General features: G+C 43.0%; 1 protein-coding gene across 1 annotated transcript in view; it reads left to right on the forward strand.

Annotated features, from left to right (window-relative positions):
* Positions 1-23,276, forward strand: part of LOC128757932 (synapsin-3-like) — an 80,796-nt gene that overhangs the window by 53,947 nt on the left and 3,573 nt on the right. Inside the window, exons 7-12 of the mRNA XM_053863576.1 lie at positions 12,501-12,563; positions 15,511-15,653; positions 16,965-17,039; positions 17,269-17,371; positions 23,018-23,149; positions 23,251-23,269. Coding sequence (XP_053719551.1) covers positions 12,501-12,563; positions 15,511-15,653; positions 16,965-17,039; positions 17,269-17,371; positions 23,018-23,149; positions 23,251-23,269 — 535 coding nt within the window. The remainder of the gene's footprint in view (positions 1-12,500; positions 12,564-15,510; positions 15,654-16,964; positions 17,040-17,268; positions 17,372-23,017; positions 23,150-23,250; positions 23,270-23,276) is intronic.

Here is a 23,276-nt window from a genome sequence, read left to right on the forward strand (position 1 = left end):
ACCTTTTGACCATGAACGCACATGTTAATGAAACAAGCCAATGCTTCTTTGTTACCATGACCTTAGTGTTCCTGCACATTTACAGCTGGCTGAATAACAGGCAGGCGTGGGAGACACTTTGTCCTCAGTTCGCCTCCCTGGTCACTGGTGAAGTTTATTCACATAAGCATTGGAGCTGAATTGTGTCTGGGAGCAAGAAACAAGGTTGTAAATGCACTACTGTGGCAACAGCCATGACTGACAGTGTGAGCCTCTGTTTGCTGACCATGCAGACTGTCCAAGCTTCCATTCATCTGATTCTATTACACGTTGTATCACGGGCTCCTAAATTAGCCAATTAAATCTTCAGCTCTTCGGGACTGAAGCCGAGTGCATTGTCAGCATTATCATCCTGGGAGTGTAATGAAGCCAGAAGCACTTTGACCTTTAAAGTGCCTTTATCAGACGCCTTCTTTGAGTCGATGACTTTAATGTGTTTTGTTTCAATAAACATGAAATCATGTCAGGACCTAGGGACCTAAAAGAGCCATGCAAGATTCTTCAAATTCTCTTTTTCTGAGGAAATAAGCTGTGGTCACAGCAGATTAGAGCAGCATCCACGCCATCCCAAGTCTGGACGACACTAACAACAGCAACAACCTGCTGTGAAGCGGCGATAATGTCCAGTCAAACAAGCCAGCGGCTGAACTAACAGATAGGCTGCTGCTGCGCAGCGAGTCGGCACGCCTGCCAGGTGGAAGTGGACCAACACCCGGTGCAGGGGGAACTTCGTGGTCAGTCAGAGGTTGACAAAAGGAACTGAGTCATTGGTCAGAGGGGGTGATGTCACTCAACGTAAAGCAGGCCTGCATTCCTTGCATACTGTACATCTATGGAGATAACAAACATGGCACAGAAGCTGGATCCTGTTCGGTGCAGACGTCACAAATGTAAGACTGATGAAACAAAATGCACCTTTTGTTAAAGGAGTCACACTGAAAAACAGGTTTAGGAGCTAAATATCAATTTCATATTATTCTTATATTCATATTATTTTCCTCGGCCTGTTATTTTCGTGTCAATTTCCAAAAAATTATAAAATCTGGGGAAAATATTGAAGAAAGAAAGACTTCATAATTCATATTAATTTATAATTAACAATGATAATTCCGCACTGTTTCTCTGCTTTATAGTTACTTTTTATTTCTTTACTCAGAAAGAAGGGCGCTTTTTAAATATTTCAGTTGTATCATCAGTATTCACAGCCCAGTGTTGCAAAATAAAGTCTGCTCCAGTTTAACATCAGAAATGGGACAAGATAAAATAGTCTCTCAGCTTGTCGGCTATTATTCGAACAGCCTTCATAAGAGCTGGAAGTGGGTCGACTGACTGCAGGATGATGCAAAGAAAACTGCGTTTTCTTCACTGAACTAGTTCCAATCTTTCAGTTCGGGCAGCATTGTGTTGCGAAGGCTGAGCCGTTGGACGCGAACAAAAGAGAACGCCGCTGTGACTCACAGGAAATACCTTTCATCTGGTGTCCCGCCGCTAGAGAGACAGGAAGAGGCGAAAGTTGAAAAGATAGAACTGACGGAAGCGGCGGTCAGAGAGTGATGTAGCGCTTAGCGTTGACTCAGTCGCCCACCCTAAATGGGCCAGCAGAGATCCATGAGTAGCTGCATGAAGATGTGACCTCACTTTTCGGGGTCGGGGGGGATTTGGGAGTCCTGTGGTTTGGTGACGGATCTCACGCCGACGTCCTGGGCGAGTGCAAACAGCTGTGAGAGGCCGCTGAGGTGACTGATGACAAACATGTCTCATGTGACTGACAGTGAATGCTCATTGTTGTCAATGTTTCCTTGCTATTACATCACAGAGTCGTCCTTTAACCAAAAGCCCTGGGAGAGAAGGAGCCGTACATTTACAGTAAATACCTACGACAGATATTCCTCACAGGAGGAAAACATTCTGGGGTGGGCCTCCACGATTATGACAAATTGATAATCACGGTTGTTTTTAATTGTTTTTGTGATGCGATGGAACACATCTTTATTTACGTTACTTAACAATGAAACAAAACTTTAAATATGAATCCATTATAATTCATAAAAATAAATCAATACATGTAGAAATTTCCATGGATTTATGGAATTAATAGGCTGTAGCAGAGTGTCATCCCAATATGCCACTCAAGAGAAACAGTTACAGTTGTAATGTCACTCTCTTTAGTGTAGCCACTGTCAGTTCACCAGCATGAACGCGGCTAATGTGTCACAAGAATAGTGCAGGTGAGTTCAGTTCTCTCGTTTGCCAGGATTCATGTTGACTTGCTCCCTGGCACCGCTCAGACTGACGACACGTTGGGCGTCTACAGTCAGGGGGGCGGGTCACACGTCAACAGGTCTCAGACGCTGCAGCTTATGTTATGTTGCGTTCATACACTTCCGACACGTGAGGGCAGGTGTGAAGTTTACTCGCTCTGTCTCCACATTTTGGTCGCAAACATGGGAGCATTTGGACCGATCTGGAGCCCTGTGCCGATATTGCGGAGAATTAGTGCAGTGGAATCATGGCAGCCCAAATGGTGATCAATAAATAAAAATGGGATAATTTATGCAGGTCTGTTCTGGAGAGATAATATCTACCAGCTGACCTGGGAACACCTTGGCTGTTCATCAGCAGATTCTCGGGAGAGAGAAGACCAATATAGCTTCTGTACTTGGGCAAGTGCCCACACAACCTCATGGCAGGTATGTTACAGAACATGAATGCATGGATATTATGAACCCACTGTCTTTAACCAAACAAAATAGAATATTATTACGATACTATTCTTGTTGTTTCAGTTGGGGTAAAGATTTATTCCAAAATGGTAATATTTTCCTTAAAAACCAAGAGACACGAGAATGGAAAATTTTGGAATAAAATTAGATACAATAATAAGGTATAATTTAAATGGTGCAAACACGTGGAATGATGGAACAGTCTTAAATAGCCGAAGAAAGGCGGTAATACAGTTGGGAACTTGCACTACTGTACTAAATCTGTGGTGATTGTTTTAAGTGGCGTAAAAAGGTCTCTGTAAAATAATATGTCACTGACTACATCATGGAAGTTTCAAGGCCTTCTGGTCAAGTGAACATTAAACCAGATGCCGCTCCCATCGCCGTCATTTTGTCATCCATCTTAATGTCCAGACAATAGAGACGGAAACACTGCCCTCTCCTCCCCTCCGCAATAAAATATGATGAGGGGTCAGTAACTTCCCATCACGCCGGGCCAAATGTAACCACAGCTCAGCCGCGTGCTGCTGCTGCTGTACAGTATTTGGTGTACGGGCGGATTCAAGGATCCCACAAAATAACTACGTTGCCTTCTGACATGAGACAATCGGACACCGGCTGAAGCCACGGGCATGAGAATCTGACAGAATGGAAAGAGAGGAATTCCTTTATGCTTATGGGAAAGCTGAAATTTGGTTTCGTTGCTTACTGTAAAAGACAGAAGCAAAACTAGGTCAAATAGTTGACTACGATTTTGTGTTGTTATTCTCATCATCAGTTGCCCTGTGGAACTGAATTTACAATTGAACCGTGTCGTAGCTTTAAGTCTAAAGACCCTTTTCATTCCACTGTACAGTCAGTCCTTGCTTAAGATGTGGTATCTCACAGATGCTAAAACTCGACTCACTATCAAGCTTTAGTCTCTGACAGTGACTAGAAAGAGCCCAATAAGATTAAGGCCATCGAGCCGTGTGGACCTCAATCCATACCTTGGTGGGAGGTCACTCTGAAGGCCCATTTATGTTCAATATTATACATGGTTCCGGATACAGACGGAGCCCTTTGTCCACGCTCTGTGCTCGTTCCGTCTCTATTCCTGCATGTTTCCACCAAGCTTACGGACACAGACCAAATGAAGCAGTACCACCGGAAACCGCGGGGGCAGTGTTGCTGTTACTGCCTGATATGTAGCTCAAATGAGACGCGAAGAAGATATGACAATGGCGGAAATTTTCCAGTCATGATAGCGGCCTCATCGACCACTGCCTCCTACAATACTGTTTTGGTTTCGTCTTTAGTGTAAGAGGTACATTGTAAATACTTCTTCCACAGTCACCATGTTTTTTGGGAGTTCGTCATTGTCATAAACGTTTGACTCTGGGCTGCACCCCCTGGTGTATATATTGGTGAACAGCAATACCAACACAACACACGGAAGCATGTGATGACGTAAAACTGTTTGAAATGAACAGGTACTATTTTGTACTTAAATGGAGCCTAAATGGGCCTTAAGGGATGTGTTCACGCCATAAGCACTTGCATCTACGTGGTTTTTGGTGTCCAGCAACAGAACAACGACTCACCTATGCCCCCAATCTCTGAGGTCGCATTAAATAAGTACAATATGAACAGGTTGAACTCAAAATGGTGGATCAGAGATGCTGAATTGTTGCTCTTCTTCTGCTGTGGATCTATATTTGAAGCACAAAAAGATGGATTCCAACATCTGTGGGTCACTCAGATCCATCAGATGTGATCCATCACCTCAGTGAGTTAGCCCTTCTTTTTGATTGTTCTCTATCTACACACGGCACGTACAATCTGGGCTCTGATTGGCTACTGCCAAACTTCAGATTTTTCAATTTGACCTTTTGATACTACAGGATTGCCCGTAACATATGGCCTGTGAACGGATGGTACCCCCTCACTGCCTTATTGAAGCGCGATAGTTTGTCGCACGTACAGCATAGCAACGTTATGCTGCTGCATGTGACGGACAGAAACATGCTGTGTTTTGAGTCATGGTGGACCAGAGCCAAGTTTTGGGTATGCAGAGGACACTAGTTTTACTGGCTCAGAGGATGAAACAGGGACCATGAGAAGCCTCTTCATGTGGGTTTCTGCTCGTCCAAATGGGCGGTAGTGACTAATGCGTGTATTTGGTGGGGCTCCATTGGACACCACTGGGCACTGACAGAAGGGAGTGATCCCAAAGACCTCTTGCCTGCTTTGAACCAGTAATATCTTGGTGTTTCCTAACATATTTAAGGTTAAACAAACACATAGCACCAATTTGCAAAGTAGCAGTATTCCTAAACCAATTGTAGTTCAATAATTCAACCGTTGTTCTTACTACATACTATAAACTACGGCTAGGGTCGTAAAAAAAAAGCAGCGCTTGGTTTTCTTTAGATGAAGTGTGTTTACTCAGAGTTCCTCCGCGTGTTATTTCCTCCAAAAGGATCAAAGTGTCGCTCCATTAAATCCTGTAGTTAAACACTGTAAATTGTTTCGAGATGAAAACATTTGCGTGTTCCCAGAAACAAGAGCCGCCAAGGGAAGGTGTGTGTGTGGGTGGACGAGAAAGGAAAGTTAATTTAAGGAAGAGAGGCTGAGTCAGAGCGGGGTCAGAGGTCAGCGGCGTCCACAGGATGCTGACGTCATGCTCCTCAGGATAAATATAGACGTCGCGTCCCAGTGTGAGGACAGGCCTGACAGACTTTGTCATCCTTTTGGAGACAGTACGTTATCAATTACCCAGAAACTGAAGTAATGAAGGAACGCCTTCACAAGTGAGCAGTGTGACATTAAGGGGCTTGAGTCATAGTTAAGTTCAGAGACTCGGGTTGGAGAAAACTGGCCTTCCCTGTCTCTTATTCAACTCACAGCTGAACCCATTCTCTTCATACAAATTCTAACATGTCCCTCTATAATAATAACTCATGGAAGTGAGTCACTCAGGTTACATAAATAACAATAATACTTTTATTTATTTTCTTCACCCTATTCCCTTAATAGCATCATAGGGGCTGAAGTCTATCCCAGCTATTTGGGGTGAGAGGTGGGGGACACCCTGCTCCATCATGTGTGCTGATGAAATCCAGTATTTTGGGGGTTTTTTTTTAAGTCGCACCAACTTTTTTTGAGTTTCCAGAGAACATCGTTGGTGGTGTTTACGTACACACAACACAACAATCCTAACTGAATACCTCGCGTCTGAGATGTAGTTGAACTGTTTCTAATGCTCTCTGTTGGACCAACGTTCCCAACACGCAGCATGTCTGCTCTGACTGATGAACTGTTGTTGGCAGCTGCTGGACTTTGTGGGCTGCAGTGGACCATGAGCCAAGCCGCAACACTATATGTTTATTTTTATGACTGGAATCCCCCAATAAACTGATGACGAGTTCTCCAAAACACTTGAGTGGAAAAGACAGTCGCATTACACAATTGTTTTCCACGAGTCACACTGACAGCCAGGCTTCACCCTCAGCTGTGTTCCGTAGAATGGGTTGAGGATTCTCGTGCCGCTCCAGTGCAGCAGTAAACTCCAGGATTGTTTGTGCCTGGTGTTCATCATTGTACTGGCGAAGTTGGAGTGTGGACACTTTGGGTTCCACATGTCGCTGAGCACCTGGGACATGAAGCCCATCATGGCACGTTCTTGTCACATGAATTGTCAAAAGGTGTGACTGCAAGTGTAAGTAGGTCATGTGACCGACTGTTGGCTTGTTCAGGATGTCTGCTGCCTCTCGCCTGATAAGTTGACACATCAGTGACGGTTAAATATTAGTTTCAACTGCAGCGACAAATATGAGATCCATGGATATTCGGTTTGCAGCCGATTCATGCAGTGAACCTTCCTTCATGTGTTGTGATGGTCTTCCACACTTCCTCACAAGAGGATCCATTCACTTGAGCACAAAGCAAAGAAAAAATGCATTGCAAGAAAAAACTAATAATGGATTATACATAATGTTTTAAAAAATGTAAAGTAAAGAACTGTTTTTTTAAGAAACAAAACTTGAATTTTCTTTTTGAAGGCTAACTGTAGTGTAAAAGAGAATTTCTTTAAAAATGGAAAAGAAAAAATAAATCAAAATCAACTGAATACAAAAAGTTGTCAACAATACTGAAACACCAAATAACATTTTCAAATGCTTGGTGAATTATATAAATCAATAATCATAAAAGGGTTCATTAAGCCTGTGCAATAAAATAAATGATTTGAAATGTGAAACAATTGCCTTTGGAAAAAGAGCAGAAAACAGTGGGGCGTCACAAAACTGTTTTGTGGATGTAAAATGAAGTAATAATAATAATAACAAATAATAATTAAAAAGACAACAACCTAAAATAGTGACTCAATAAAATTTCAGTAAAAATAATGAGAAGAGAAGAAACTGCGACTCACACAGACATTTTTAAAAAATGTCGTCGTTGACTGCCATCACTGAAACATTTTGCGGTTGCATGAAGTGTTGCTGAAATGCCTAACTAATGAGAACATGAATTTCAAAGGTCAAGTCAAAGGTTCTCGCATCATTCCACGATCAGTGTGGGTCACTTCTTCAGGGTCTGAGCATCACTGCTCCGAGCAGCGTGAGGAAACATCTGACAAAAAGATGCTGTGGAACAGCTGGAGAGAGGCACACCCTCTGGTTATCGATAGCAGCTGTGAAAACAGCCAGTTCACACTAATCTGAATCAGAGGGAGGTTTTAGAATCACAGAATCATACATTTCTGACTGACTGAGTCCACATTTCAAGGCCTTCGGACGTTTTATTTAGTTTGAAATGTGATTGGCTGGAGACGTGTCTCGGCCCAGGGGACTGCATTAAAGGAAGTAAGTAGAAGGGGAGGAAGCAATTGATAGATGAATATGTGCTGTGTGTACACCACTTGATGCCAAAGCCATTTCCTGACTGACCATCAGCTTGGTAAGTCGTGAATTGGCACAACCTCTACGATCAGCCTCATTTTGTACATGTGTACATCACTGCATCATGGGGCCTCTGTTTGGTCAATGCCGTGTGACAGGTTGCAAAGTTCAACTGATCCAGCTGAACCTGCCATCTTGTTTCTCCAAACATGCTGCATCACCTGCTCCCACATTGCAGCGGCACAGATAGTCCATGTTATTGCACCTCTACAGTACTCTGACTTTACATGTAGTTCAGGCACATTTGTCGTTTAAGACGTGTTAGATATGAGCATATGTTTAAGAAGCATGCGAGAAAAAATTGTGGATTTTGAAACTAAATATAAAGAAGAACTTGCAAGCAGATGGTCAATGGTGCTATCTTGGTGGCTGCTTTAAAATAATAATATAAAATGAGTAGTAGAAATAGAAGTTGGTTAAAGAAGTCGCAGAGGAGACAAAAGATGCTCTCACTTAATCCACTTTGAAAGAGCCCGTTGCAGTTCCACTGCACGGCTGTGTGTTTGAGACAAGATTGAGGCATGCTACTGACAGAATCAACCAAAGCAACCGGGTGAAAAGGATCATCAAGATTTTATTGAATTGATAAAGAGAGAAAAAACTGTTTATAATAGGTTATAATTATGAATGAAAGATGCTCCAGATGTAACACTTATGATTATCAATCATTTTCATCTTGTCAACATTGTGACCATGAAGCGTTCCATGAAAAACAAGGTTTGACACGGAGATGTCCATTGTTATCCAAACAAACAAACAAAAAAAAGAAAGAAATCGAAGGTTCGCAACAGAGTAATAGGTGTTTATGCAAGAGAAATACAATGAAGTACTTAAATCCGAACAGGTTTCTTCATCAATAAAGCAACATGTTCCCGTTTCAACTCATAAACTCCTTTCTTTGAAAACATGTTCTTCCTAAAGAGTTAAAATGATGCGTTTTGTATCGGCCCAAATCAGATTCCGTATTGTTTGCCACATGGTACGAGCTGGGCCTCTATAATTAAAGGAACACAACACATCTGCTGTGTGTCCTGCAGCCACAATGAAGCGGCATCAAGGCTTTGGCCATTAAACGTGCAGGATAAAGGTGGCGGGGAAACAGAGCTAGAAGGGATTCTCCGTGGACGTCCTGCGTAAGGCGCTTTCCTGGAAATGAGTTCAAGTGAGCAGCTTTGACTGCGCTGTTCAGTCAGGTTTGGCTCTGTAGTTGTTTTCACCAAACTCACCAGACTGAACCGAATGTTCCGTCCGTCCGAGGACAGGGAATCCACAAGTCCTTTGCGATACCTAATTTAGCAGGAACTCTTTGGAAAATGGGAATGAAACATCAATTTTCCCTCATAGTCGGCGAGGAATGTGGCACAGAGATGATGGTTTTTGCAGGGCTGACGTGCCCGAGGCAGCCCAGTCTCCAAAGATTCCGTTAATGTCAGAAAATATGCACCGTTTGATTGTTTTCATTTTATCTGTCCTGAGGGACCTGAAAGGTTTTCAATCGACACAGTCCTTCTCCTCCGCTGCAGACTTTCTGCTTTTGTTTTTATTATTCTATTTTCTTTGTCATAACTGTGATGATGATTGTGCTTTATTGATAAAGCACAACAAAACGTTAAGGTTTCTGTCAACTGCCCAGCGAATGAAGCTAGTTGCCAGGAATCTTTAACCAGCTTCAATGACATTACACTCAAACACATCATATTTATACGCTCTTCAGTTAAGGGACAGATGTCTGAATGTTTTCACACAAAACTGAAGCCACTTCAGGACAGAACGGTAAAAAGGATTACACCTAGTAGCTCAACTGTGTAGCATGTTGATGTGACTTATTGGCTCTTAAAAACATCTGATGCTCCACTTCAAAAGTTTTCTACTTGCTGCTGCTGTTGTGCTAGAAATGCTTGATCATGTGACAGGCTGCGGGCCGTATGAAATTAGACGGAGGACCGCGAATGGCCCCCAAGCTGAGCAGCCACTGATGTGGTGTTTTCATAAATAAACTGACCTCAGCTGAGTATCGGAGAGCCAAACAAACCGGTGGTGTGGCTCGTGAACCTGAGTGGCGAGTTCTTCTTCCCCGCCGTGACACGGCAGGCGGAGACAGCGACCACCAGACGAGGCCACCAGCCATCTCCTCCACTTCAGCACCACTTAATTGCTGTCCTGGAAACTTTTATCCCAGACCTCTGTTTTCCCTGTTTTGGAAAGACACCAGGAAGATAATAGACGCCAGATGATCCCGAATTCCACAACACGCTGCCCAATTAGACACTTTGTTACATCCAGGCTGTTTTCTGTGGGGGGTTTTTTTGAGCGGATGTTTGTCGGGTGTGGGCTTGCAATGACAACTTAGGTTTATGTTTCATTTAAAACTGCTCCTGTGCGAGCTGTGTTCATCCATCAATAACGCTGAGACCATGCATTTTCAAGCACTTTGTTAGTTCAATTACTGTGATATTTTGTTGAATTGAACCCGCTATTTTATCCAATTGGTAGAAGCGAAAGTCAACCTGGCCTCCATCAGTGAAGCCATCAGATGAGGGTGGCTGAAGTAGTTCCACATTCTTGCACATCTGACACTGTTTGTAAATGTTAGAACAAGGGCGGTCACTTTCACCACTCAAACACTGGTCACTAGCTGGAGGGAAATTTCGAATTGAAAATGCCTATGTTGGCGGAGTCACTCCCAGCTACTTGGGGTGAGAGGCCGGACACGCAGCTTCACTTGTCTCTCACAGGTCACATGTCAACAGACTTACTTAGACCACTGACTGAATTCAGCGTTATTACCGCAAGTTCTGGACGATAAGCCGCTACTTTTTTCTTGTGGTTGGAACCCTGCATCTTATGCTACATCATGGCTAATATATACAGTAGATTTTTACAGAAAGAAGAATAAGAGCAACATGCCAATATATTGAGCCTCATCACATCAAACCAATGAAATCACAGGTGCTCTATGTACCTTAAAGTGATCAAAATGTCCTGTTCTTGCCCATGTGTTTAATGTAAATAAAAGATGTGACGCGTTCAAGATTCAAGTTCGGAGCATTGCCGAGTTTGTTTCATGAGTCAGTCTCCATGCTGGACCCTGTTTTCAAAACTTGTTTAGAAGTGATCCTCATGCATTTTTAAGCCAGGTGCACTACGAACCTTTCTACAGTGCAGACAGCACCACTGCACCCGCAGTTTATAGGCAGGCGCAGTGTATGTACAAACAAGTTCTATTTTCCTTCTTAAATATAGTGGGAGTGGCTGATAATCCGCTGTGCTCTATAGTCTGGAATTTACTGTATTTACACATTTATAGTTTTGGACTATGGGAGGACAGTGGAGTGAGAAAACCCAAACAAACTCCACACATTGTTTGCTACATTTATCGCACCCATTATTTTATGAACTCGTGGGTTGCAGCTTCAAACACAGCGCGACATAACATTGACATGCTAATGGCTGCATTCAAGAAATGTCTATGGTGTGGCATTTCATTTCAAAGTGTGTGGCGATAAATCTGAATATTTCATGTCATGCTCACAGCTGTTTTCACAGTCCAACAAACCGAACTGAGCCCAAACACTAGACCCAGGTTCAGAGTCACTCAAAATAGGAAAGACAGTTCTCTGACTTGGGTCGCGGGCAAGAGGGTCAATATACACCAAAGTCCAAACCAGCAGAAGTAGGGAGGCAGGGTCCTGATCGACAGGAAAACTCAGCAGGAGGATGACAAGTGATGGGGAGTGGGGCTGTCTGGAACGATGGAGACAGTCGGAAGGACATAGATAGTATACTTTGTTTCAACACTGCATCCTGAGACACAGACAAAACTGAAGAGTAAACGTGTGGCGATAAGAAGATTCACTCCCTTAAGGAAGCAGTTATCATTCTACTGATATGATTCGAACCGTCACATGTATCTGTCGACGCAGCATGTGACCAGGTCATGTGGCAAGCTTGTGAGTCGAAAGTGACGGTGCATGTTCTTGTGGTCAGGATGAGAAAACAGCCCAGGTCTGATGTCTCATCTTCACAAGGATGTGGTCGTCTCCTCCAGACGTGCTCCACTCCTGCCGTCATTGCCACGCTAATGGGAATGACTGGAAGGAACATGTCCAGACAGAGTGGGTGGCTGCAGCACGGACCATCCCCAAACATTCACACACTGCTGCTACTGGGTTTCTGGCAGATACGTGTGAGACCTTGGCACACCGATGTGTGCGGGACTAGGCCATTACACTGTAGTTACATCAACCTGAGAGAGTCATCTGATATATATGATAACCAGACATTTTGTCATGGACTTTACCAGGACCCATGCTGTGAGGACCGGGACTGCGGTCATGCTGCTAGCCACAGATAAGAGGGCGGGTAAACCAGAGGGAGGTTATTGTCTTGCTGTTGAATCACGTTGTAGCAAGTCACAATTGTTCACAGTTAGCAAGGTTTGCCGAGACAGAACATGCCAGGTCCACCCAACCTCCCACTTGTCTTTGTCACGCCTGTCATGGCCGCTGTATGCTCAGGGGTGGTGCATGCAGATTGACATCTTCAATTCTGCTAACTGCGTTGTGATGTTTAACGTTGAATCTTCAACTTATAGTCAACAATTTTTCCTTTATCCCTCCCGCACCCTCAGAAACTCAGTTTACCTCCAGCATGCTCTCAAAACTTCAGTGTTACGAGACTGTCAATCGCTGGTGCTGGTGTGTTGGGGCGCTCTCTGAACGGAAAGAAACTGCAGTGTGGAATATTTGTACACTCGGCTTGCAGTAATGATTTTTCTTTTCTGTTTCCTCTTCAGGTCACGACCCCGTCCTGTCCTGCGGTGGTAAAGATGGGCCACGCGCACTCCGGGATGGGAAAGGTCAGTTCATACACAAACATTAGATTTCCACTTTTTTTCTTTTGTGTCACAGTTTTCTGTTGCTGCAACAGGTTGAGTGTAGTGTGCTAGTGTTGGATGGTGAAATGCAGTGCAGGGTCCTGCAGTATAGCATGGTACAGTATTGAGAGGTGTGACGTGAAGTGTCACAGTACTTCACAACGTTATATAATGCTTAATGCTATTAAATAATATAGCATTGATGTGGCTAATAATATAATATTGCCCGCAGAAGTACAGTATTTAGAAGTAGAACAGTACATTGTACTGCAGCATTGCTGTGATGTTTACTTTATTGTATGATGTAGTATAGCGGAGTATTGAGTGTGCTGAGGTGTACTGTAGTGTAGAGCGTTATAATGTTTTGTAGTTAAAGTTGCACCTGAGCTTTATATAATGTGTTAGTCCGCCATTGTGTAGTTCAATATAGTCTGTTACCGTGTAATTAAGTGTTGAAGTTACACAATTATAGTTTGCATATTGGAACATGTGAGTGTGTCATAATTGTGCCTGGTCTGAACGAGGTTTTTGTTGCCTTGAATTATACTCCGTGTTACATGTACCAGGTTCACTTGTAAACGCTTGCGGCTCTTTTACCCGTCTGTCATGTAAATTCAGGTCCTCTGCTCCGTCTGTCAGCCTGGGTTTGGTTTCCTGTCCAGGAGCCAGACATGCTATACAACTTTCCCATAAGTCTCTCCGGGAACTTGACAGGGCCTCGTACATCAGGACCTCGTTCGACCTCACAGGGCTCCGCGAGCAAACAGAAACATGTGGGATTGGGGTCGTCGATGTTTGCTTTGGGCAGAAACCTGTAATGTGTTAGTAAGTGGTGCGAGAATTGGCCTTGATATGCTGCACAGTCATGTTCGCTGGTGGCCAAGTGCGGCGCAAGGTTTCTAGGTTGCTGTGTTAAATCTTTTTTAATGGATTTGATCAAAGTATTTCAAGAGGCTGCTTGTTGCACTTCAAAGCCAAAGCGAGACACAAATATGAACAATGCATGAAAATGCACTTGTTTATGGAGCTGTTTCATTTTCAAATAAAACAGAAGTTAAACGGATGTTTAAAAGATCATGTTTCACATATACAGGAGAAGGGTCATAAAACAAGCCATTATCGACTATCTATTATTTAAACTTTTTTAACTATTATTACTATCAAAATGTAAAAAACAATGCCGTGACAAATGAGATGACTGTAACAGATGGAACAGATAAACACTGACTATTACAGTGAAGTAGTGTACAAAAAAGCTTCATGGTAATACATCAATAAATAATAATAATAAGAAAAACAGTCATCCACAAAAGCACAATGCTTTCACTGTTGGGCAGTGACAAAAATTGTCTTGTGTTTAGCATCAGGTTTGCAAACTGTAGAGTGTGAACCAAAGCAAGGTTTGTTTGAAAACTCTCTGAGACCGTGTGTGAATGGAAACCCAAGTATAGGTGATATCCAGCAGCAAGGTGACTTGACAACGACAATCAATTGTTGAGTAGACTTATGAACCGAGGGAGAAACAGAGCCGAGGAAATAACGTGGAAGCAGAGAACAAACAAGAATGGCTCCTCAGGGAGAGCTGGGTGTTGTCAGGTGTGTGGACTGCTGGGAATCTGCTCCAGGTGTGCGCCAGCAGCTGGAGTCAAGCTCGGGGAAACACAGCAAGTGGAACAGTGAAACCAAAGCAAAAGTGGAACATGACAAAAATATCATTTCATAAACAGGTGTGTGTGACCTGTGGTTTGAACCTCGCAGCTTTGAGTTGAGAATTCTGGTATGAAGAAGACACGTGATTCCGACTCCCCTGAAGTATCTAAATAAAAACCACCGACAGGGTGGAACAAAGCAACTTCCAAAAACACGTAAAATCACTCTCAACCTCCAAGAAGTCATTTAAATGTCAATGAAGTTCTTCTGGTCCACCGCTAGTCAACTTTGATGCCGAATGCGGAGCAATTAAGCGTGATGTCACTGCGACGGGAAAATGACGTTGTGAAACCACATGTGAGGTTTTCAGTGGAACAGAAGCCAAAACAATTAGGCTTCTTTACGAGATGGCAAACACACGCGCCGATGAAGTCGGTCGTGCGAATGACATCACAGTGTCACACGTTCCACTGTTTTAAATGAATTTCCTTTATAGACTTTGTCAAAGAGTTTTTGTGAGGCCAGTGTTTTGGAGTTTTTGGAGTCGCTGTGGGTACCAGGTTTTCTTGGGCTCTTTTGGTCAAATGCAAGTTTGTACACAACAGTGTTGCTTTCGTTGTCGTGTTTAATATGTGCAAAAATACAAACACCACAGTGCTACTCACAAATAATAATGTATTACAACTGTCTAACTAAACATGATAATCCATAATGGTTTGTGCTAGTTTAGCTTGCTCGCCTCAGTATAGACAAAAGTAGCATCAACTGTGATGTTTCCACTTTCATATGATCTGATAAAAGAAAAACATTAGTCACCAAATTTCATAGAAGACTCCCTAACTCTGTCTCAGCTTGCCTGTTATCGTCTCCTACATCGGATTACAAATCCGCTGTTTTGTTTCCACTATTATGAGGGTTCTTTAAAGCAGTCGTGCCCTGGAGCTTGTCTTTTTTCGTGTGATGTGCCTCAGTTATCTGTGGCCGAACATGGACCAGAGAGAGAGCAGCAGTGGTGCTGAGCGAATGGAAGTTCTGTCCTCCATCAATTTTCTGGTCCCACCACCTGCAGGGAACTTTGGCAGAGCCAAGGATAACTTTTGAAATTTCAAACTTTATTTACTTCCGTTGTTGTTATATAACTTCCCTGCGAGATGGCGCTTTTCAAAGCTGCCTCTCGTAAACTACTCCTGCCGGGCAGCTCTCGTTATACTCAAGTGTGACATTCCTGCTGGGCTTTTGTAAGTTTTCCCCTGCGTGACCAGTGACGTCTCTCCCGCAGATCAAAGTGGAGAACCAACAGGACTTCCAAGACATCACCAGCGTGGTGGCGCTGGCCGGAACCTATGCCACCACAGAGCCTTACGTGCAGTCCAAGTACGACATCCGCATCCAGAAGATCGGCAACAACTACAAGGCATACATGTGAGGAGGGGAGGTCCAGATGACTTTTTCTATCTCTATTCCCCACTGTGTCAGTTTTAATACTTTGTGTTTCAGTGTCACATATCTGTTTCGTCAGTTGTACTGTTTTTTTTATTACCCCATTTGACCATGAATTACTTACACATACTACACAACTTACACACATGTAAATCACTGTTATGTTATTATACACGTTTAGCTCTAGTGGCATTGTTTTTTTTTTATTGTCGTTTTACTGCTTGTTTGTGTTAATATTCAATGGTAATAGTATTCCCATAATGCTTTATTATTGTAGTTTATTACATATATGTTTGCATAAAATGATTTTACTTTTGTCTTCATGTTTTTTGCAGATGTTCAAAAAATTCTGGTTTTAATTTGTTGTTGTTTTATTAAATATAGCTAGTTAGGTAATTATTTTATCATGTAGTCTTATCGTCTTCTTAAAATGCTCTCTTTTAGTATTCATATTTAATTGTAGAGGTCTTTCTTTTTTTTTAAGTGATCCATTCCATTTTATTGCATCCTTTTTCATGTAAAAAGGTGTATATTTTTCATTAGGATTAAACAAAATCAAAATATTACAAGAAAAATAAATCTCTCCAATAAGTCTTCCCAACCCATTTCCAATTCATAAAATAAAATTGAAAGCACTTAATATTATATCAGTTTTGGAGTGGTAAAACTGCAATATTTGGATTCCAAGAAATCTCAAGAGTTAAGAGTAAATGATGGAATATTGGAATCAGTTTTAACCTCTATGGCGCCCATGTCAGCAGATGTGGAGACATTTTTGCTTGTCACTGCCATGGTACTTTGTATTTTCAATTGTTGATCAACTGGCCACACAAAAAGACACAAGACTTGTGCAACTCCTAAAAGAAAACAGAACAGAATAGAACATCACGTTCAAGTTTTGAGAATCAATCTTGTGTTCATAAAATGTATCCAAGTCTCCAGCTTCATAGCAAGTAATAATAGTACTATATACTATAGTAGCACTATTATTCATAACAATATTGTTAATAATCACAAAGAAGGACATTCTACGTTGTAAAACAACTTTCCGTACAAGATAAAGTTTAGTTATTACCATTTCTAGATAATTCCAATCCAAAATTGCAAAAGCCAAAACTCGAGAAAAGCTCAAGTCTGAAGAGTAGTTGATGCAGAATTGCTGAGTTGACACATGATTAAAGCAGCTTCTCTGGTGCATCTACGTTGTCTCTCATGTCTGAACTCTTTCATTCACCTTCAGAGTTGATGAAAACTCTTCATGCTGACATGACATAACAATGTTTAATTTGTCAGGAGGACGTCCATCTCTGGGAACTGGAAGGCGAACACTGGCTCAGCCATGTTAGAGCAGATCGCCATGACTGACAGGTGAGCTGCCGTCTTCACGCACAACTGTCACCTGTGGACCATTATTCCAGGAATTTTCGGTTTGACAAATCAAATGTGTATTGAGAGTTAGCATAGCTATACTTGCTCTGCCCTGTAAAGAGTTTCTCAGTCTATGTATGTCTTTCAGCGAACAAGTACATCAGTTAATGGAGTATTGGAATACTTGAAATTGTCAAATATAAACTGGATATCTGTTGTTGCATTCCAGATACCGTCTGTGGGTGGACTCGTGCGCCAAAATGTTCGGCGGCCTGGATATCTGCGCGGTGAAGGCCGTCCACGGAAAGGACGGCAGTGACTACATTATCGAGGTCAGTGCAACCCTATCACCTCCACGTTGAAAAAACAGACTGCAGTGAGATGCCACCTGCTGGAATATCGCACGCCTGATAGTGGATCTATTATCGCGGGTTGATGCAGGGCGTCGACTGACTCGACGGTACATGATGGTCCCAGTACTGAGGAGCGATTACTGTGTAGACCAAACAACCCGACAGGAATGAAAACAACCTCCAGTGTCTGCGGTTGACTTTGTCTCTGTTTGGTCGAGACAGATATGTGTTTAGGCGTTTCTTTAGCCAATAAATATACAGTCAGGGAGCTTCAACCTCTAAAATAGTTGATAATTCTCCAGTTAAGGATTAATAATGAAAGTAACACCCTTGTGTTTCAGTGGTATATGTAAACATTAGGATAGAGAATACAAAGTCCAGAAACATGAGATTTAAATTTTGTAAGCATCTGATCCCCTGTGGAAACATTACTTAGTGCTTGGTCAGGAAATATTACTTGGAAAGTACATGACAAAATGCTTCCGCCTCACTACTTGATGATGAGGGTGGTATTCTTGGGGTCAGGGTTTGAATTCCTCTTCCTCCATACGCAGCAAGTGGAACGGATCCCACTCTCGTAATTATTCCGATGTTCGCTGGTTAGCTTCATACGGGCCTGGACATGAGCCATCTTGTGTCGGGGGACCTTCTCCAGAGGGGCAGGAGGGGTAGGAAACCTACTATTAAAAGTATAGCCCACTTATGTTTTTGTGGGTGTCCAAACTAATAAAATGAGTCAGAAATCAAATATTTTGTTTCTCAACTGCATTAGTCTTATTTGCTTGTGACTAAAATCAAAGTTTTATTTACAATAATATATAATTTATGGAACGAAAACGTGTTGTTCCCAAGGAAGGTCAAACATTTCTTTTAATGCTGACGTGATATTTGAATAGTCTGCATTAGCATTTGCTAAATCTATTGAGCAGAAAAACACCTACAAACATGTGATGGATATATGTTTCATGTTTGTGAGAGAGCTGGAGTTATCTGTCACCACGCATCAAAGGTTTGAATCCAGTCAACTGGACTGGTATTGGTGTAAGAAAACGCTTCACCGTCTATCCAGAAGGTTCAGTTCTGTTGATGTCAGACAAGCTGGATGGGGAAGGATGGTAATGACCAGGTATTCAGATGTAGTAGACTCCAGTCAAGTGTGGAGTGGATGACAGTGGGTCAGCAATATGTTAATGCTCATGCCGTGTAAAGGGTCCCTGGCCACTGTAGATGGGTATCAATGGGCCATTAATTTAAATGCAGATGGCAGCCCAGGTGGCAGTGAGGTCTACTCAGATGTTAATGTCAGGTGTGAAGAACCTGCTCAATTCAGTAGTTGATCTGTCTTAGGAGGGTGTTCGGGACAGCATTGTGTGAGGCTGAAAGGTGGTGCTAAGCCCTTTCCACTTTGAAGAAGATGGCTTCCTCTACTCTTCTTTCAAACAATCTGTCTTCTTTTGCTAAAATGTGGATGTTTCAAAGTGTGTTCCTTGTCTTTAGATGTGAATGGACTGCAGTGTCGGGCCATTCATATGTAGAGAGGCTGTTTAGTTTCTCCAATGTAAAGGTCTGGCCACTCTTGGCTGCATTGTACCCTATAAACCACACCGCTTCTGATGTGGAGAGGTGTTTTGCCCTCAAGATGGAAAGTTTCTGTCTCAAGGTGTTAGATTGTTACAATAAGAAAACAACATTAACTACACAGGGAACAAGGGAAATGTGCCTGGGCAATAAAACAGTTTGAATTATACACAGAAATAAAATGAAAAAGGATATATGAGTGACTTTATTGAAACAAAATAGCCTTGCATCACTCAGATAAAAAATAAATAATACACATACAGGAGATGACTTTAAGTTTGATAATACCAGGAAAATGACTTTCCTCTTGCGTGGTCTCGTGTTCGCTGGGCTTCATGAGAGAGGGCAAAGGTCAATGCTCCATCATTTCTGACGTGCAGTACAAGACCTGTCTGTCTTCATATCAGTGGAAACAGCCTGATCTGCTGGGACTGACGTGCCCATATTAGGGCACGGAGCGTGACATCACAAACATTCTCTCTATCTCAGGTCAACAGAGAGGACTCTTTTGTCAAAACTATTTCAGGAAACCTCCACCAGCTCCCCAGGGACGGAGCAGTGACACGGTCGGACAACAATGTCCTCTCTGAGCTTCCTCCTCTTCGTCATCTTTATCTCTCTGAGCCTTCTGTGTGATGGAATTGGATTAAGGAATGAGCGATGCCCCTCCATCACTGTGGGAATGTGTTTTCTGTTCCAGCTCCAGATGTTTACCAGGACAGGACTGCTTCATAAAAAGTTTATGGCGAGTGGAGTAGAAGTAGAGCAGGGTCAGATGTGGAGAGCAACCCGCGATGCAAGATGACTACTATACTATATGAACGACATGGAGTGGCGTAAGCTTTTATGATGTCAGAGTGTCAGGGTGTTGTTTATGTAGGAGCAAAGACAAGAAACAAAAGTTGCAAGTAGGAAGCACATAGCTGCACAGCGTGTTTCAGTGATGGTGACTCCTCTCTTGTTCTTAACTCGCCTGAAGATTTACATGAAAGGTGACTGTTAGAGAGACAAATATGACGCTTTCACGCTGAAATGACAGTAAAAACATGGTTGAACTCAGGAGTATAACAAACCGTCAGAATATTCTCCCACACAAGAACATGTCAATCATGGAAACGTCCTGCAACAACAAACGCCACTAACAACCACTGTCACTAAATGTATTAAAATAATAATAATAATGAACTTGACCATTACAACTTTTTAGCCATAATTACAGTAAAAATAGTCTTGACTCACTGGAACAGATTGAGGAGCTTGAGACATCTAAGTCTAGCATGGCCTAAAAGAACAAGATAAAAATGAAATATTGACTTAGAAAAGTTGGTTTCAGATTCAGCAGAAATATTTCCTGGACCATCCAAAAATATATACGTCAACAGAACAATGTCAGGAAACAAATTGAAGAGCTCATGGCCTGAACTTTCCACCTGGGTTGGTGAGGCTGGACCGTCAGATGTTTGCACTGGCCCACACATGGCCCTGCTCCGTTGCACATTCCCTCTTACCGATGAGAGGTCAACTGTTTGTGCCTGTGATGACAAACAACTTCAATCAATGTGCGCTTGCTTGTGTTTATCCTGCGCTTTAAAAGCTGCTGCAGCTCCAATTGCTGCTCCGTGTTTGAGGCTAAACCCGCAAGACGTGGTGCCAGCGTTTGGCCAGAGGAGTCGCAGGTGACAAAGTCCAGACCGTAGAGCAGAAGGGCCCCTGGCAGCGCCAGGCCTCTGCCCGGTGACTCTCATAAATCAGCGGGGTGGATCCCGACTCGGCGTGCCACCACATGTGTTTGAAGCCGAGCCCAGTGCTGGTTCACCAGTCCTGTGTGGAAATGACTCAACTGCCCAAAAACCAGCGCCACACCCCACTGCGTGGCCAAGACACAGGGAAGCGTGAAGAACCCTGGACTGGAGACAAAAGTCCAAATTGGAGGAAATGAACATATATTATGTTGGACTGAAGTCTGTTTCCTGTCCGGTTTAAACCCTCATTTTCCTACAAACTTTGGAAATGTCAATGTTTGAAAGAATTTGGGAAGAGGATGTGGACCCGGCTCAGAACAGCTTGTGCTGCATTCCGTCACCGTCCCATGAACACAGCTCAGTGTCCTTTCAAAAGTGGAGCGATTAGTTTTCAACAGATCCTTCACGGCTGTTTAGTGAAAGGATCTCAAAGGTTGCCAAAAGAACGTCTGGTGGACGCGGGTCAATTCCTGTGTACTTGTCTTTTCTCACACTTGTCTTCAGTCTGGGGCTCTCAGCACACACACCAACCATTTGACCGCCCTTCCGCCATAAACCCCCACAAAAGGTACAGTTGCAGGCGATTAAAGTACGGGATTGATGTGACCATCGTATAGTCCAACTGACTGTCTAAAGGTTCCAATGCTAGAAGTCTGGAGTATCACCACAGCCCCACTGCGCATGTTAAGTTGCCACGAAACCAGTATTGTTGTTGCTGTTTTGTAGATGTAGGTTGTTGATCCTCTTCTTTTTAGACATGGAACCAACACTTGACTACTCTCTCCACATTTGTTCCTATGGCGGTGATAAAGTCAAGCCTTCACCTTTCAGTGATCCTGAGTCTGCATGTTTAGTGCTGTGGACGCTCCGGTTTCCTCCTCTGCTCCATGGCCATTCAAGCCTTATGTTGCTAGAAGCATCCTCCCCATGCTTTCACACAGACTGATGGGGAAAAGCCCGCAACAAACTTATAATAGTGAGCGAGGAGGCAGCTCAATCTACAAAATATCATGGAATCACTTCAGTACTGGCAAATTTGTCCCGCTGAATGAAATGGCTGATTAAATGCCTGACACAAGTTTAGCTGAGATCATATCTAAGTGAAAGACTGGCCTAACTAGAAATCAGATTGGACCACTGATCTGACACAAGTCACATGACAGGTCTGAAAACATGGCTCGCACTAATAAACCAACTCTTGACTCGGCGTCCCAGTGACTGCTAATATTTTTTTTCTGTTACAAAAGCTACTAGAATGAAGCCCAGATCAGGCGCAGTTGTTTTGGTGGCTTTGGCACATTGTCAGAAAGTCTCCTGGACGACTCTTTTCTCTCTCTTCGAGTTGTTCAAGTCCACCTGGGAGGAAGCCCTGAGGCAGGCCTGGGACCAGATGGAGAAATTAGACTTTCTTGATGTAGAAGAACCTCAGTGGAGTCCCAGAAGTGCATGGGAGATTTTAGGGAATTATTTCACTTGAGCTGCTCCAAAGACAAAGACCGAGATGAGCAAGTGGTGGGATGGATTTAGGAATGGGTGGAACTAAAGCATGTTTTGTTCGTCTACATTAGGGCTATTTCTGATGTCTGTCTTGCCATAGACGCCACGATGGCCGACTCTTTCATTTCACCATACTTTCCATGTCCAATCTGTCAACAGCCTGGAAGTCACGTATCAGAGCAGCTTCTAAACCGCCACACTGTTTGTTTTGGTCTTCAAGGATGATGACAGCACTCTGTGGTTTCATTTCTTTTTTTATTACACATGCGTTCACATGTGAGCTGAGGTGGTGCTGCTACTTAGGAGGCAGTAGATGCGGTCTGTGGCCTCTGTGGAGAATCCAAATATTTACAAAGTCACGTTTCAAAGTGGAAACTGAAGACAAAGATGAAGAGTTTTTCGTATGGGAACATCAAGGTCCCCGAGTGATTTAGCACTCAAGAGTGAAATTGGATTATTCGTATTTTCTGATAATGGATGGACCTTTTGTCTTTAGCTCCTCATATTTAAAATCAATGATATTTACTAGGTTCTATGCAGCACTGTTGTATTTTGGATGTTTAATACAGGGGACTCATCGGTGGAGGAAGAAAACAGTAAATATCTTGTAGCAGTACTAGTAGTAGTAGGAGATTCCACATAGTACAAACAACTGATCTCAATATCTTCAGTCAAACAATGAAGTTCTCCTTTCTCAGTGACATTTTTTTTCACTCTTGTTTGACGGGTACTGTGTTATGAGTCAAAGTCGCCCTCTAGTGGAGCAGTGACCTCACTGTGACTGACACTTCTTGTTCCCTCCACGCAGGTGATGGATAGTTCGATGCCCTTGATCGGGGAACACGTTGAGGAGGACCGACAGCTGATCACGGAGCTGGTCCTCCACAAGATGGCGCAAGTGCTGCTGGGAGTTTCCGCACCTCAACCCTCCTCCTTCAAGGTCAGAAATGCTGCTCATTGAATAGGCTCATAACACACATGAGTAGGAAGTTTTGAAGTTTCGAACTTGAATATGACGTTTTATTTTGTTTCTCTCCACAGATCTCTCAGCCCAGAAGAGGTACGCT

Source organism: Synchiropus splendidus, chromosome 4 (genome assembly GCF_027744825.2).
Source record: "Synchiropus splendidus isolate RoL2022-P1 chromosome 4, RoL_Sspl_1.0, whole genome shotgun sequence".
NCBI lineage: Eukaryota > Metazoa > Chordata > Actinopteri > Syngnathiformes > Callionymidae > Synchiropus > Synchiropus splendidus.